Consider the following 13,674-nt stretch of genomic DNA (forward strand, 5'->3'; position numbering starts at 1 on the left):
ATATCATTCATCGGAAGGTTGCTGGTTCCACTGTCAAGTTGCCACTGTTGGGCCCCTGAGCAAGGCCCTTAACCCTCAATTTGTGTGTGTGTGTGTGTGTGTGTGTTTTAATCAGAATAATCCAAGAACTGGAAACTTGGTACCCACTATGAACAGGGCAGAAGAGGTCGAGCTTGCTCGACACTAAACAGGCGACGTTTTTCACGGCATACACTAAGCTCCTGCTTGTCTTAGTAAATTTCATATTTGTCCTCATCTCATCCGGCCAGTCCTCACAGGATTGGAGGATAATTTTAAAGCCTTTATGATTTGTTTATATCTGAAATTTTTTTTAAAGCTAGCTTCCGTTTTCAATGCGTGAGTTTGATTGAAGACTAGCAGTACTAACGAAGCACCATATTTAAGTTGGATTTATTATGACTAGAGATCAACAGCTCATTCTTTCATAATGTTAAAGCAGAATACCTCACTCAACAGCCCCCTGATTTGACGCCCTTTGTCTTAGTCTTTAAAGAGCCATTAAAGGTTTTTAATGAGTTGAAGGTAATGTTATATTAGAAACATTCTAAAGCAATTATTTCTGAATTCATAGTGTAATTTTTAAATATTTAATGAACAAATGCTTATTATCATATAAGGTTTCAGAAATGTATAAAATGCAGCCATCTCATCAGTGTTTATGGTAAAAAGTTCTCAAAAAATAATAATACTGTTTCAAAAGATATAAAATCCGTTACATGAAAAAGTGCTGCTTTTAGCGAAATATCTTTTTACGAAGTGATCTTTAGGATTTTACACATGCATGCCACTATCTGTGGCATGCATGTGTCTGGCACTGGTTTGCGTTTTCCTTGACATCAACGTTTTACATCAAGTGCTGAGTATGGATAACAATGTAGAGCACCTTTTTAAAGTGCTCAAGGGTTGTCCAGTCTCCCAACAAGGCTTGAAATAAAATAACTCAAGATGCAAAATCAGTTTTAGTGGTCAACAAAATTAAGTCCAATTTTGTCTCATTTGTTGTTATTAAATTGTTGTATTTTATAAGATACAAAAAAACATGATATTGGCATTATATATCAGCCATCTTCCTACCTGCTTTCTAAATATTGACACCAGAATCAGCTACTGAAAAAGCTGTATCGGTCAACCACTAGTCAGTTATTATTGGGAAAAGTCCGTAACAAACCTATGTGCACCAGCATTACATAAAATCATATTGGAAATCCCATTATTATTTAGGAACTGTAGTAGTGGTGCAGTGAACTCTTGGTTAACGTAAATTGTTGCATTTGGTCACTGGCCATTACCTGTGGCCTTCTTAAAACTAATTGGAGGGCGCCACTTAAAATCCTCTTATCATTGTCTTAATGTTCTCTCAGTGATCACATTATGCTTTTTGCAGGAAATTAAGTCTGTGATTGAATTTATCGTCTGTGTCTTATGTGTTCTTCATGCGCACACCCTTGTGTGGCTCTTCTTGCCTCTAGTCCCGCCGAGTGGCGCTAAGAGACATCATCTTTTCTTTTTTACTGTGTTTAACAAGCTGTGTTTATGGCCTCACTCCAGGTGACATGCTTTCTTGGCAATTATAGGAAATGAAGAAAAATGACTCCTGCATGGCTTGAGCTCATGCTCCTCACCAGCAGCTTGAGGCACGGTGTCAGACCAGCCAGCAGATACTAAAGGAGGTTTCTCTCTTATATTCCAGAGTCTTTCTGCGAGCAATCAATCAATACGCAGCCGTGCTGAACAAGAAATTCCTGGACCAGACCAACTTTGAGCTTCAGGTAAGTGTCGGGTTGCAAAAGACGGCATGGACCAAAGTCGCCTTTTCTCATTTTTCACATCCGCAGGCTCTTGGGTGACCTGTGGGTGTTAAAAGAGCAATAGTTTCTAGCTTTTAAGACCCAGGTCAGGGTTTGGGCCACATGCCAGGCTGTAGTGCTGTTCAGGCCGGGGGCATTCCCAGGATCTTCGCTGTTGGCATCTTTCAGCGTCACAGCGCTGCCTTTCTCTAACTGTGCTCTGTAGAACGGAAAAAAAAGAATCAACAATAATGACTATGTTTATAAAAGGAAAGTTTGCGAGCGCGACAGTCCTCCGATGCCTCCCGCCTGCAAGCTTGTCGCAACTGCTGTATGTGGGAGTGAGGAAAGGCGAAATACCAACATGAAAAATGTGCATTAAAAAAGCCTCAATGACAGTCTAATAGCTTGCAATTTTAAATAGTTCTGTTTGAATATTTAAAAGCACTTCTGTCAATGCTGTCTAGTTCCGTTTCTTCAGTGTGCTGAGCTGATATAACAAATGGATAATGCAGAATAATGTAGACTCTAACACCCAACTTATAGTCTGAGGATGTTATAGCCTGAAGATTTAAAGAAAGCACATAAAGGAGGGTGGAAGACCGAGAGAAGAGGGAGGACAAGAGAAAGAGAGAGAGGGAGAGGCAAGAAAGATGGAGAGAGAAAGGGGAGGGAGGGAGGGAGGGAGGGAGGTATGGGGAGAGTTTTACAGCATAAACACTGGTATTCATTTCCTGTTAGTTTGTTTTCTTATTAACTGTTTTAGCAAACTTTGTTGGTTTGTGTTTTGTTGTTTAGGAAATTGAGAGCCCCTCATTTCCTCTAATGTATGTCCAACACTGACAAAACGCCTGCATATTTAATGACTGAAGTTACAATGGCACATCACGTTCACTTAACGCAGCCATAACTTGCTTTGTGTGCCAAATGGTGTTTCTCGGACACCATTCTATTAGATGACGTTAGTTTGACCTTTGAGGTCAATCTGAAATGCACTGCTTGCTCAGATCTTTTCAGGACTTTGTCTTTATGGTTCATCAGAATGGGTTTTGTTGTCATTTTTACCTGGTTGCTTGGTGTTGAGGTTATCCCGAAAAGAAAAAAAGTGACAAAAGGATTGAAAACCTTGATCTGTGTGCTTTGTTGTTGGAGAAACGTGTGACCTTTTACCTTTCCTCTCTGCTTCAGCTGTGGAACAACTACTTCCATCTGGCCGTGGCCTTCCTTACCCAGGAGTCTTTGCAGCTGGAGAACTTCTCAAGTGACAAACGAGCAAAGATCTTTCACAAGTGAGTGTAGAGTGAGCAGTCCTTACTGCCCTTCTCAATGAGGCATTACATATGCGTACGTGCATGAATGTGCATCGGAGAGCGAGAGAGAAGGTGAGTATGCATCATTTTATCAATACTTTATCAGAGTTTCAACAGCTGGAAAACACTACATGGTGTGTAAATAATAGATTTATTTCTGTGAAATGTCTTAAATTGCCTGGTCGACTCCGTAGTCCCATAGCTGAAAGGGCGGAACCACATGACCTGGTGCGACTGCCTCTGTGCTCCAGAGGTGCTGTCCTTCATTGTCCTCACGTACATTAGGAATGTCTCCCTATAGGAGTGAGCCTGTCCGGTCTCTACAGCGGTGACAGCTAGCTATAGGAAGGAAATTGCATTTTTCCTGTCTCTATTTCTCTCTCTCTCTCTCACTCTCTCTCTCTCCCCCCCTCTCATACTCACTCTCTCTCTCTCTCTCTCTCTCTCTCTCTCCCCCTCTCATAATCACTCTCTCTCTCTCCCCCTTTCATACTCACTCACTCTCTCTCTCTCCCCCCTTTCATACTCACTCTCTCTCTCTCTCTCTCTCTCTCTCTCCCCCTCATACTCTCTCTCTCTCTCTCCCCCTTTCATACTCACTCTCTCTCTCTCTCTCCCCCCTCATACTCTCTCTCTCTCCCCCTCTCATACTCTCTCTCTCTCCCCCTCTCATACTCTCTCTCTCTCTCCCCCTCTCATACTCAATCTCTCTCTCTCTCTCTCCCCTCTCATACTCACTCTCTCTCTCTCTCCCCCTCTCATACTCTCTCTCTCCCCCTCTCATACTCACTCTCTCTCTCTCTCTCTCCCCCTCTCATACTCACTCTCTCTCTCTCTCTCTCCCCCTCTCATACTCACTCTCTCTCTCTCTCTCTCCCCCTCTCATACTCTCTCTCTCTCTCTCTCTCTCCCCCCCCCCCGCACACCCTCTTACACTCTCTCAATCTCATTCTCTCTCATGACATTGGCTTTAGTTCTTGCCGAGTCCAATTGGATTGCCAGGAAAATATTTCAGGCAGGTGGCAATGTGTGTGGTGCTGTTAAACTTTAATTAAGTTTAGTGCTAGACACACACACACACACACGCACACACCACACACACACACACATACACACACTCATAGCCATAGAATATTTCAGTCTTCAGCCATCAGCAGTTAATGAAGTGTAATTTTTTCACTTGATGGGAGCATTTCAGTCTCTGAACAGCCCTCAAAGAAGCCCTGATTCACACATACTGAGGTGTTGATTTGTTTCAGCTTTCATCAGAAAAGTGACTCTATCATGGATGTGCGGCAGAACGTGAGCTTTCTGGCTTCCCCAGTGAGGGCCTGGAATACCTTCTGGCTTTGTGCTCTGTTCTGGCCTGTCCATCTTCTGTCATGGTGACCTGCTAAAGTGTTGTTCACTTCATCGGTTCACTTCATCCTTCATCTGCTTGCTGATGTACTGTTTCTAATTCTCTTGCTCTCTCTGTCTCGCTCATCCTCTCTGTCCCAGCCTCTATTCCACATCCGCCTTTCTCTGTCTCGGTCCCACCCCCTTACGTCTCTCTCTAATGATTTGTTAATGGGATGAGTGAGTGGCTCTGTCTCCTGGGATGTGTGTTTTGAAAACCAAGTTGTTTGTATTTGAGCTGTTGGGATCATCTGTCTGGATGCATTTCTGGCCTGACGGGATGTGTCTTTGTCCGCTCTAAAGCGGTGCGCTATTGACATGCATGACCAGTATTAAACACAAACACACACACACTAGGTCACACACACACTAGGTCACACACACACTAGGTCACACACAAACATGGCAAACACGCATGCAAACTCCCACAGAGCCTTGCACCACACCTTACCTCGGCATCCCCGTGATGCATGTTGGTGCAGGCTGCCCCTGACTCAGACTTGTACATGGCTTAACACAGGTTTGTAAAGCCATGGTTTGATCGTGCAGCAGTCCTGCTGAGGAAAGCTTCTGTGCATTTCCTATGTGTGCTGTGGGCTGTTTAAAAGTGTACTGTGTGTTTCCTTTCTATTACGTCACAGATTCCTCACTGAGCAAAGGAGTCTCCTACTTTCTTTTCTATTTTCATTAAGAGCACAGAGATGTGTAATGACAAGCTTCTTGGCCAAGCCTCAGGAAATAGCCTGCTCGGTTGAATCACTTTATGTGGTCTCTGTAATGAGGTAGCAGTTTGTCTAGATTGTAAATTGGATTACACCTCTCCTTGTTTTTGACAGCTAGTGAGTTACATAGTTTACACCAATTCATAGGTGGTTTCATTGAAACAGATATTTTGAGAACCACTGCTAAAACGTGGGTGTTAGGGTGTTAGTTTTGTAATTCCATGTTTTAGTGCGTTTTCCCACCCATTCAGTGCTTTGCGTGGACACAATAACAAAAGTGGGGCTGAGCAGCTCCAGGTAAGACTCCAGCAGTCATATGCGCCGCCGCGCTGCACTCGTGTTTGAGTGTGTGAATCTGCATCAGGATGTGGACATGCTTCCTTTGTTCACATCTTCCCAAGGCCTTCATTTCTCCTGTCCTTGTCATCGTAAATTACTCCACTTCCAGAGCTTATTGGCAAAACAATCCGGTGGTGGATGAAAATTCAGGGGATTGCTTCAGGTCTTCTCAAATGTCAGGACGTGACAGCGTGGCAATGAGTGGATATTAACGAGAGAGTTCTTCAGGCTCGGAGCACGTCACCTCTGCCGAAGCGGCACGCGGGAGGTGGAGCGGTGCTGGGCGAGCCGGGGAGAGCACTGCGCCATGCTCCTGATCTGTTTATGTCATTAAGTAATTGATTTTATCTTCAAAATGTCTGTCTGTTTGTCCAGCTCTCAGCCTCCTCTTCTCCCCTCTCCCTCCTTCTCTTGCCCCTCTGTCTGGCTCTCCATCCCTCCCTCCATCCCTCCGCGTCCTTTTCCTTCTGTTCGGCTCTCGTCCTTTTCTTCCTCTCCTCATCTGGCTCTGTTTCGGAGTGTCCGTGCGTGGACAGTCTGCCTCCATCCTCTCTCTCCTCTGATTTTTGGACCCTGAGAAATGGTGTGTCTTAGGCTTTTGGAAACAGATCCTTCTAATCTAACCCGTCAAATGAGGAGGAAAAAAGTTTAAGCATGCACACAAATGGTTATTCGTGTTAACTTCCAGTTGGTTATTCATGTTAGGCGTTTGTCAGCTCTGAGACCATGTTGTTTCTTTAGCTGCTTTTCCCTGCACAGGAGCTGTCAGATTTATCAAATTACAACACACATGCCAGTGCGTTTTCTGCTGTGTTCAATCCGAACAGAACCAGAGCGCTTATGAGTGTAAAACTTGCCATTTTTCACAGTGCTCAATACTTTTTGTTCTAAGGTTTACTAATAAATTGGAGTAGACACAGTTCGCCATCTAAACAGTACAGGCACTTTTTAATAGACCTGTGAAAGCCTGGCTATACTGAGCGCGTGATTTACTTATTCATTCAAGTTATGAATGTGACATATGTTTCTAACAAACTGTTCACAAAAAAATAGGGGGACATCAGTCAGCTTGTATAAATATAGGCAAAACTTTACATTAACATTCCCTTAACTAGCATTATTCACATTATTAATTATTCATTAGAAAAAACATTAGCATTAATAAACAATAGGTAATGCTGTATAAGTAACACTAATGTATAAGTAGATTAACAGTAATAAGTAACACTAGAGATAGCTAAGAGGGAAAAAATTAAGCATTATGTGTTATTGAATTATCAAAGACTGCATGGTGTTCCATGAGACAATACTGGTGATTCCAGCTACTTTGTTTACATTATGGTTTGTTCATGTTAACTAAAGCATTACTAAAACATAAACATAATAATGCAATAGAGTGAAACCTCCAGTTGGTTATTCATTCCAATGTTAACCATGCAGTGTGCTCAGAAAAGAGGACTTTTCTGTACAGAAAAAATACCCCCAGCACAGGAGCTGTAAGCACGCACGCCACCACACTGTCCATAGTGCACTGAACCAGCGGGACAGTTTGCATGAACCAGCGGGACTGTGAGCACGCACACTACCACACTGTCCATAGTGCACTGAACTAGCGGGACAGTTTGCATGAACCAGCGGGACTGTGAGCACGCACACTACCACACTCCCCATAGAGCACTGAACCAGCGGGACTGTGAGCATGCACACTCTGTTTTATTTGTCTACAGTGACGCATCCTGTAAAATATTGTACAAACCGTAGTTAGTGCACTGCTGTTCATTAGTGCACTGCAGGCAGCAGTGTCCTCCTTGTTTTTCATTTTGTCCTTGGCAGTGGCATCAGCTGTTTTTTGTTTTTTTACACACTGACTGGAAACCAGCTATTGAAGAAAAACAATCTTGGCAAGTCTATCATTTGAAACCAGTCCAGTGCCAGTTCTGATGTTAATATCACGAGCCCAAAATACCTTTCACTGGCGACGGCAGTTCAGTTGTTCAGAATTAGCCGTGTGACAATGGCCCTAACCACCAGTCAGCTTTGTAAATCTGACCTCTCGGAAGACATTCGCACATGCTATCTGGAAAACTAAAGCTACCAAAGAAATAATTCATCTTTATGTAATAATCTGGTGTTTTGTTGGGGAATTCATTTGGTGAGCTATTGTTTCATTCCTGCCACTGCACCTGAGGCCCTCTGGGTGTGGAGAGCATGTGATATTCTGAGTCCTAACACCCATCCCCTCAACAGAAGGAAGCTCTGGGCCCCGGAACGGCGTGTGCTGCTGTGACTTATGCTGTCTCTCTGTGCCTTCCAGGTATCAGGACATGAGACGACAGATAGGCTTCGAGATCCGGGACATGTGGTACAACTTGGGTGAGTGTCCGAGTGCCAAATATAGCTGTAATGGCGCCGACTGCGATGCAGACAGGAGCGGTTTGACACGAGGCAAAAGGGAACACTGCAGATCATGGGCATCTGTTATGACATTATGACTGTTCTGAATCATCTGCTGCTAGATTGCTTGCACTTAACATGTTGGCGATTCAGTAATTTGTTTAAGGCACTTAAGACACGCTAGTGATAATGCTGCAAACAAAACTGATTTATTAGCCGAGCACTCTGTGTGTGTGCGCGCGCGCACGCGTGTTTGTGTCTGTTTTTGAAAGCCCCATGTGTAGTGAATGTCTCAGTCAGGGGTTCTTGTGGGTCAGTACATGCACCGTTCTGGACCAAAGCCAGACTCAGCAGTCCCTCGGAGAAGTTGGATGTGCTTTTGTGTTCGTGAACACAGCTTTAGAGCTTGAACAGACATGCTTACATTGCTTATTTTGGGCTTTTTAATCAGCTGTTTTGCCACAGAAATGTTTTGCAAAAGCGCTGTCTGTGAAAAGTTTATAAATGTAGGTGCTAATTGGGTTCAGGAGAGGGACAGATCAGTAGGTACAAAGCTGAGAACATGTCACGATCACTGCTTTCAGCTGATCTATAAATGAAATCCCACATCTTACTACCACCTCTCAATCTCTAGGTTCTTCTCTTTTTTTATTGTGGGGGGTGGGGAGGGTGACTTATAATTAAGGCTTTGTTAATGAACAAAACTATTTACATAACTCACTGTGCACAATAATTATAGTTCATATGCTGAAACCATTTTCACAATCTCAGAATTCATATGACAAATGTGGATAAGAGGTTTTTCATTAAATGCATGACAATATAGATGCAGGATTCCGCTTCCCTGTTATAACCTACTCACTCGTGATATCAGACAGAAACCTCTGAAAGAGCAGACAGCTTTGTGCTGCTTTCAATGCAAGAAAAGGCAGACAACGATCTTGAGAACATATGCAAGTTAAAGTGAGCTCTGTAGCCCCAGTCAGATGTGGTGTCTGGTGCATCTTGATTTCAACACTTTTACTGTTATGCACTTATTAAAAATACAAAGTGAACAACTTCTCCTGCCACATTCTCTTTGTTTAAAACAAATCTGTTGTTTTAAAATGTCTTGCTTGTTTCTTGTTAATGAACTGCAGGTCCACACAAGATTAAATTCATCCCTGAAATGGTGGGGCCGATTCTGGAGATGACGCTGGTGCCAGAGACCGAGCTGCGTAAGGCTACCATCCCCATCTTCTTCGACATGATGCAGTGCGAGTTCCACTTCACCCGCAGTTTCCAGAGGGTCAGTTTTACTGTGACACCCACCGCTAATCAGGAGCAAAGTTCTGCTCAGTGCGCCGTCCTCACAGGCCCAGCTGTACACCTACCGCAGAAGTGCAGGAAAGAAGTGCACGCATCAGTCTAGAGTCAACGTTCTGCTCCTGCATAGTAATGTTCTACCATGGCACCTATAAGAAAAAGAACTGCAGTCTCTCAGTTTGTCAGGCCTTTTAATACACCACCTATTATTCAACTGAAGATGCTCGGGTGTGCATTACGTTCAGTTTTACAGTTGCGGATGAGTCACGGTTAAAACTTTCTTCGCACTTCTCCCAGGCTCTGTAAGGAGCGGGCCAGCCTGACGGTGTGCGCATGCGCTGACGCAAAGCAGATGAGTTCTAGCGATTAGCTTGTGGTATTGTTGTGGACAGCAATTACTGGGGTGGATGTGTCCAAGAGCTGCAAACGGCGATTCGGTCCATTTGCATTCATGGCAGGTGGGGCAGAGGGAGGCTTGAGTGGAGCTCTGCGTGCCTATTATCCAGTTCCATTACGTGCTCTAATGGACTTAATAACTAGAGGAGCTGGAGAAATCAACAGGGCCAGTGCGCTTCTGCACATGCCCAATCACCTCCTGCACAGAGGCCTATATGACCTCTTATATCTGTTATTTATCCCTGTTTGAGGCTTCGCTCGTTTACCGTTACCTGGGTTGGCACTGGGACTCTGGCCATTAAGGTTTGCTTATGCTAACTAGTGTGGTTTTTTGCGATATAAAAGCCCACAGTGATGCACCATTGCAGCTGGAGCTCATGTGGACCCGTGTTGGCCCTCAACTATCAAAGGCAGGTTTCTGTCGCTAATAGGTGGGCTTTTGGATATGGCTCCCAGATAAGCATGCGATGGCAGTGCTTCAGAGCTTTTTTTTTTTTGTCGGATAAGAATGAACTTAATATTATGATGTGTTTGGGGAACTTCAGATCCGCAGTGTGGTGAGATCCACATCTTGTAGCCAGCAATCGAATTCTCCAGTGGCACCTGCAGTTTCCCCAGCCCAGGCTAAAAGGGTGGAGAGGTCACCAGTGAAATGCTCAGGGCCTGGATCGGTCCCAGATCTTGCTGAAGCTACGCAGCTTTTGCCAAGGCTGCTCTCCCAGCATGCGTACGCTCGGCTACGTGCTTCAGAGACAGGCCTGAGTCACACTGCACGCCGTTTGAACCCGGGTGCTGCCTCTTGGTACAGCAGGTTACGATGAAACCCCAGCTTTCGGTAGCCCCGCCTGGAGAACTCTCGCACTGATGGCCATGACCTGTAGCTCGGCCGGAGCAGGCTGCATAGCTGTGGTGTGTAGCTCTGCTGGAGCAGGCTGTGTGTATATCTAGGGAAAACATGCCCCATTAAGCAGTGTGAGAGCTGATTGGCGATGCACAGCGAACGTCTCCACGGTGATCGGGTTAACAGCAGTGCTTTATTGTTCTCTCCTTTGCCTGTCATCTCTCTCTCACTCTGTCCCTGCCTGTCTCTTTCTCCTTCCGTCTCTTTCTCCTTCCGTCTCCTTCTCCTTCTGTCTTTCTCGCTCGCATGCGTACACGCTCTCGACCTCTCCCAGTTTCTGATTTTCTCTAGTGCCGGCCTTTGCTCATGTTCTTTTGCTAGCAATCGCACTCTCTTCCTCTCACCATCCCGCTACCCTCCTTTCTGTCTCACTCTCTCCCCATCTCGGCCTCTCGCTGTCTCTGTGTCCAATCTCTCCCTGATGGAGCATTTCATTGCTAGAGATGATGAGCAGGTGAAGATGAGCTCGCAGTCAGAGCCGATAAATGTTGATTATGCTGAGAGAGAGAGGGAGGGAGAGGGAGAGAGAGGGAGGGAGGGAGAGAGGGAGAGAGAGAGAGCAAACAAATAGGTGGAGGAGATGGTGAGGGAGGAGACGGTGCTAATGAAATGAAAAATTAGCCACAGTGATTATTTACAGCTGCTGTGTTTAATTGCAGTTTGAAAACGAGATCATCACAAAGCTCGATCATGAGGTGGAAGGAGGCCGCGGTGACGAGCAGTACAAGACTCTGTTCCAGAAAATGTAAGCCGCGATTACAGGCCCACTCTCGGACTCCAAGGCTACTTACACCATCACACATACAGGGACAAGTCACACAAGCTGTGGCACCTCTGGAGAAAAGGCTTAAACTTAGTGCAGTACAACATTTTTGGACGTAGTTCTTTTCAATTGATGCATCAAGGTTTTGTTTTTTTTTAAACTTTTGTGTGATTGTGCAAAGATTAATGCCTATGGCTCCTTGCACATTCCTATGGCTGTGTGAGGGTATTCTTGAATGTGCTTGTGTGTTTGTGTGTGTGTGTGCACGCATGTGTGCGTCAGCCTGTTAGAGCACTGCCGAAAGCATAAGTACCTGGCGAAGAGTGGTGAGACTTTTGTGAGTCTGGTGGTGCGTTTGCTGGAGAGACTCCTGGACTACAGGACCATCATGCATGATGAGAATAAAGAGAACCGCATGAGCTGTACAGTCAATGTGCTGGTGAGACACACACACACACACACACACACACACACACAGGCGAGCGCATATATACACATTATGACCCTATCACCCCAATCTTGCTGCTTAACCAACGGCCTCTAGGCAAGCTCAGCACTGAGTCCAGATAGCTGTTGATTAGCTCTGTGTATGACAACACTGGGCAAATATGCTTAGACATGCACATACTCGAGGACACACACACACAGACAGACAGACAGACAGAGATGCACTGTGTGGTGTATAATTCCGAGATCACAAAGCACTTCATTTTCTCAAAGCCTAACCGCCAGCAGTACCTTCTCTACTGGGAGGCTGTAAAGGTCATTTCCCCTGGAACAGAGCAGTACATCCAGGAGTGTGTGGATGTGTGGAGAGCCAGCTAGGACCAGGCTACTGCTGCTCCTCCAGCAATGCTCCTCCTCACCGCCACTCTGCTAGCTAGCAGGTGGCTGATTTGGGTTGTCTAAATCAAAATATTGTATTAAACATATATATTGTTTTTATAGCCGCATTTAAGAAATAAATACGTCCTTAATTCTTCAAACATATGGTGTTCAAAGATGCTTGGACATGCCTAACTGCACCTTTGCAGAAGTGCTTTCGTGGTATAGTTTAGCTAATGATTCTATGCAGCTGAGCTTGTCTAGGCTCCCATGAGAAATATGGGAATTCTTGTATCTGGTCCTGTGTAGCGTCTGGTATCAGTGTGAGGTGTGAAATCAGCATTTCGAGCATCTCTGTCACTGTACAAGTGGTTCTGCCTTAAGCGGAGAAGCATGAGAAGGCTGCAGCTTCATGGTCCAGTCTGGCTGGTGTGTGTTGATTGAAGTATTCAGCCCGGATATTGTTCAAATAAGTCACCTTGGGTCTTTTACAGAATTTCTATAAGGAGATTGAAAGAGAAGAGATGTACATCAGGTATGCATTTTTGGTTCTTCTTTGATGTTTCTTGGTTCTACTGTTTTGTACTTCATGTAATCTAAATCTTAAACTCTAACCTATTGTACTGGCTAAGATGCATTTTATGAGTAGATGACAAAGCACTTTTGTAAGTTGCTCTGGATAAGAGCATCTGCTAAATGGCAAAAATGTAGTAGTGGCAATGAGCGCAGTTTGTTTTGAAATTTATTTTTGAAGTGCATTGTTGTATAAATGTGTGTGTGTGTGTGTGTGTGTGTGTGTGTGTGTGTGTGTATTTAGGTACCTGTATAAGCTGTGTGACCTTCATAAGGAGTGTGACAACTACACAGAGGCAGCCTATACTCTACTGCTGCATGCAAAGCTTCTCAAGGTGTGTGTGTGTGTGTGTGTGTGTGTGTGTGTGTGTGTGTGTGTGTGTGTTTGTTTGTTTGTTTGCATGTGTGTCTGTGAGCATGTTTCTGTCTATCATTGCACAAACAACAAAACATTTACCCACCAATTAAAGACATCAATGCCTCCTACATACATGCGTAAGACTGTGGTGTCCTGCTTCTCTTTGGCAGAAGCTCTCGTCTAGAACGGCTTACATGTGTCTCAGTATGACACAGTTCAGGCACAGTAAGTTTGCTCTCTGGGAATCCAACCATGACTTTGGTGTTCCCAGAACCTTGCTTTAGGTCACCCTGTTTTCAAACTCACATGGTTCTTAACATACTTTTTCTTTTTCATGCTTCCATCAAATTGTTACAGTGCCTGAATGAAATTATTATTGTTTTTGCCTGTGAATGATCACTTTAGATAGTAGACTGTTGCTTTAGTAATGTGGTCATTCGTCTGCATCGAGTTTGGTGGCTGCTTGGTCAGGCTTGTGGGCTTTCCTGGCAGACTGGAAGCCTTTGTGGTGCTGGTTGGTGGGTGAGTGAGTGGTGAGAACCACTCCACCTCTCTGCATCCTTGCTGTCAGTAGTTCCAGCC

At 44.7% G+C, this 13,674-nt stretch overlaps 1 protein-coding gene across 4 annotated transcripts in view; it reads left to right on the plus strand.

Moving 5' to 3' along the window:
* dock1 (dedicator of cytokinesis 1) overlaps nt 1–13,674 on the plus strand; it is a 184,064-nt gene that overhangs the window by 137,317 nt on the left and 33,073 nt on the right. For all 4 annotated transcript variants that reach the window (XM_035533660.1, XM_035533661.1, XM_035533662.1 and 1 more), the window contains 8 exons: nt 1,712–1,790; nt 2,997–3,097; nt 7,892–7,950; nt 9,111–9,259; nt 11,233–11,318; nt 11,619–11,775; nt 12,656–12,696; nt 12,979–13,069. In XM_035533660.1, the coding sequence (XP_035389553.1) occupies nt 1,712–1,790; nt 2,997–3,097; nt 7,892–7,950; nt 9,111–9,259; nt 11,233–11,318; nt 11,619–11,775; nt 12,656–12,696; nt 12,979–13,069 (763 nt within the window). The remainder of the gene's footprint in view (nt 1–1,711; nt 1,791–2,996; nt 3,098–7,891; nt 7,951–9,110; nt 9,260–11,232; nt 11,319–11,618; nt 11,776–12,655; nt 12,697–12,978; nt 13,070–13,674) is intronic.

Source organism: Electrophorus electricus, chromosome 14 (assembly GCF_013358815.1).
Source record: "Electrophorus electricus isolate fEleEle1 chromosome 14, fEleEle1.pri, whole genome shotgun sequence".
NCBI lineage: Eukaryota > Metazoa > Chordata > Actinopteri > Gymnotiformes > Gymnotidae > Electrophorus > Electrophorus electricus.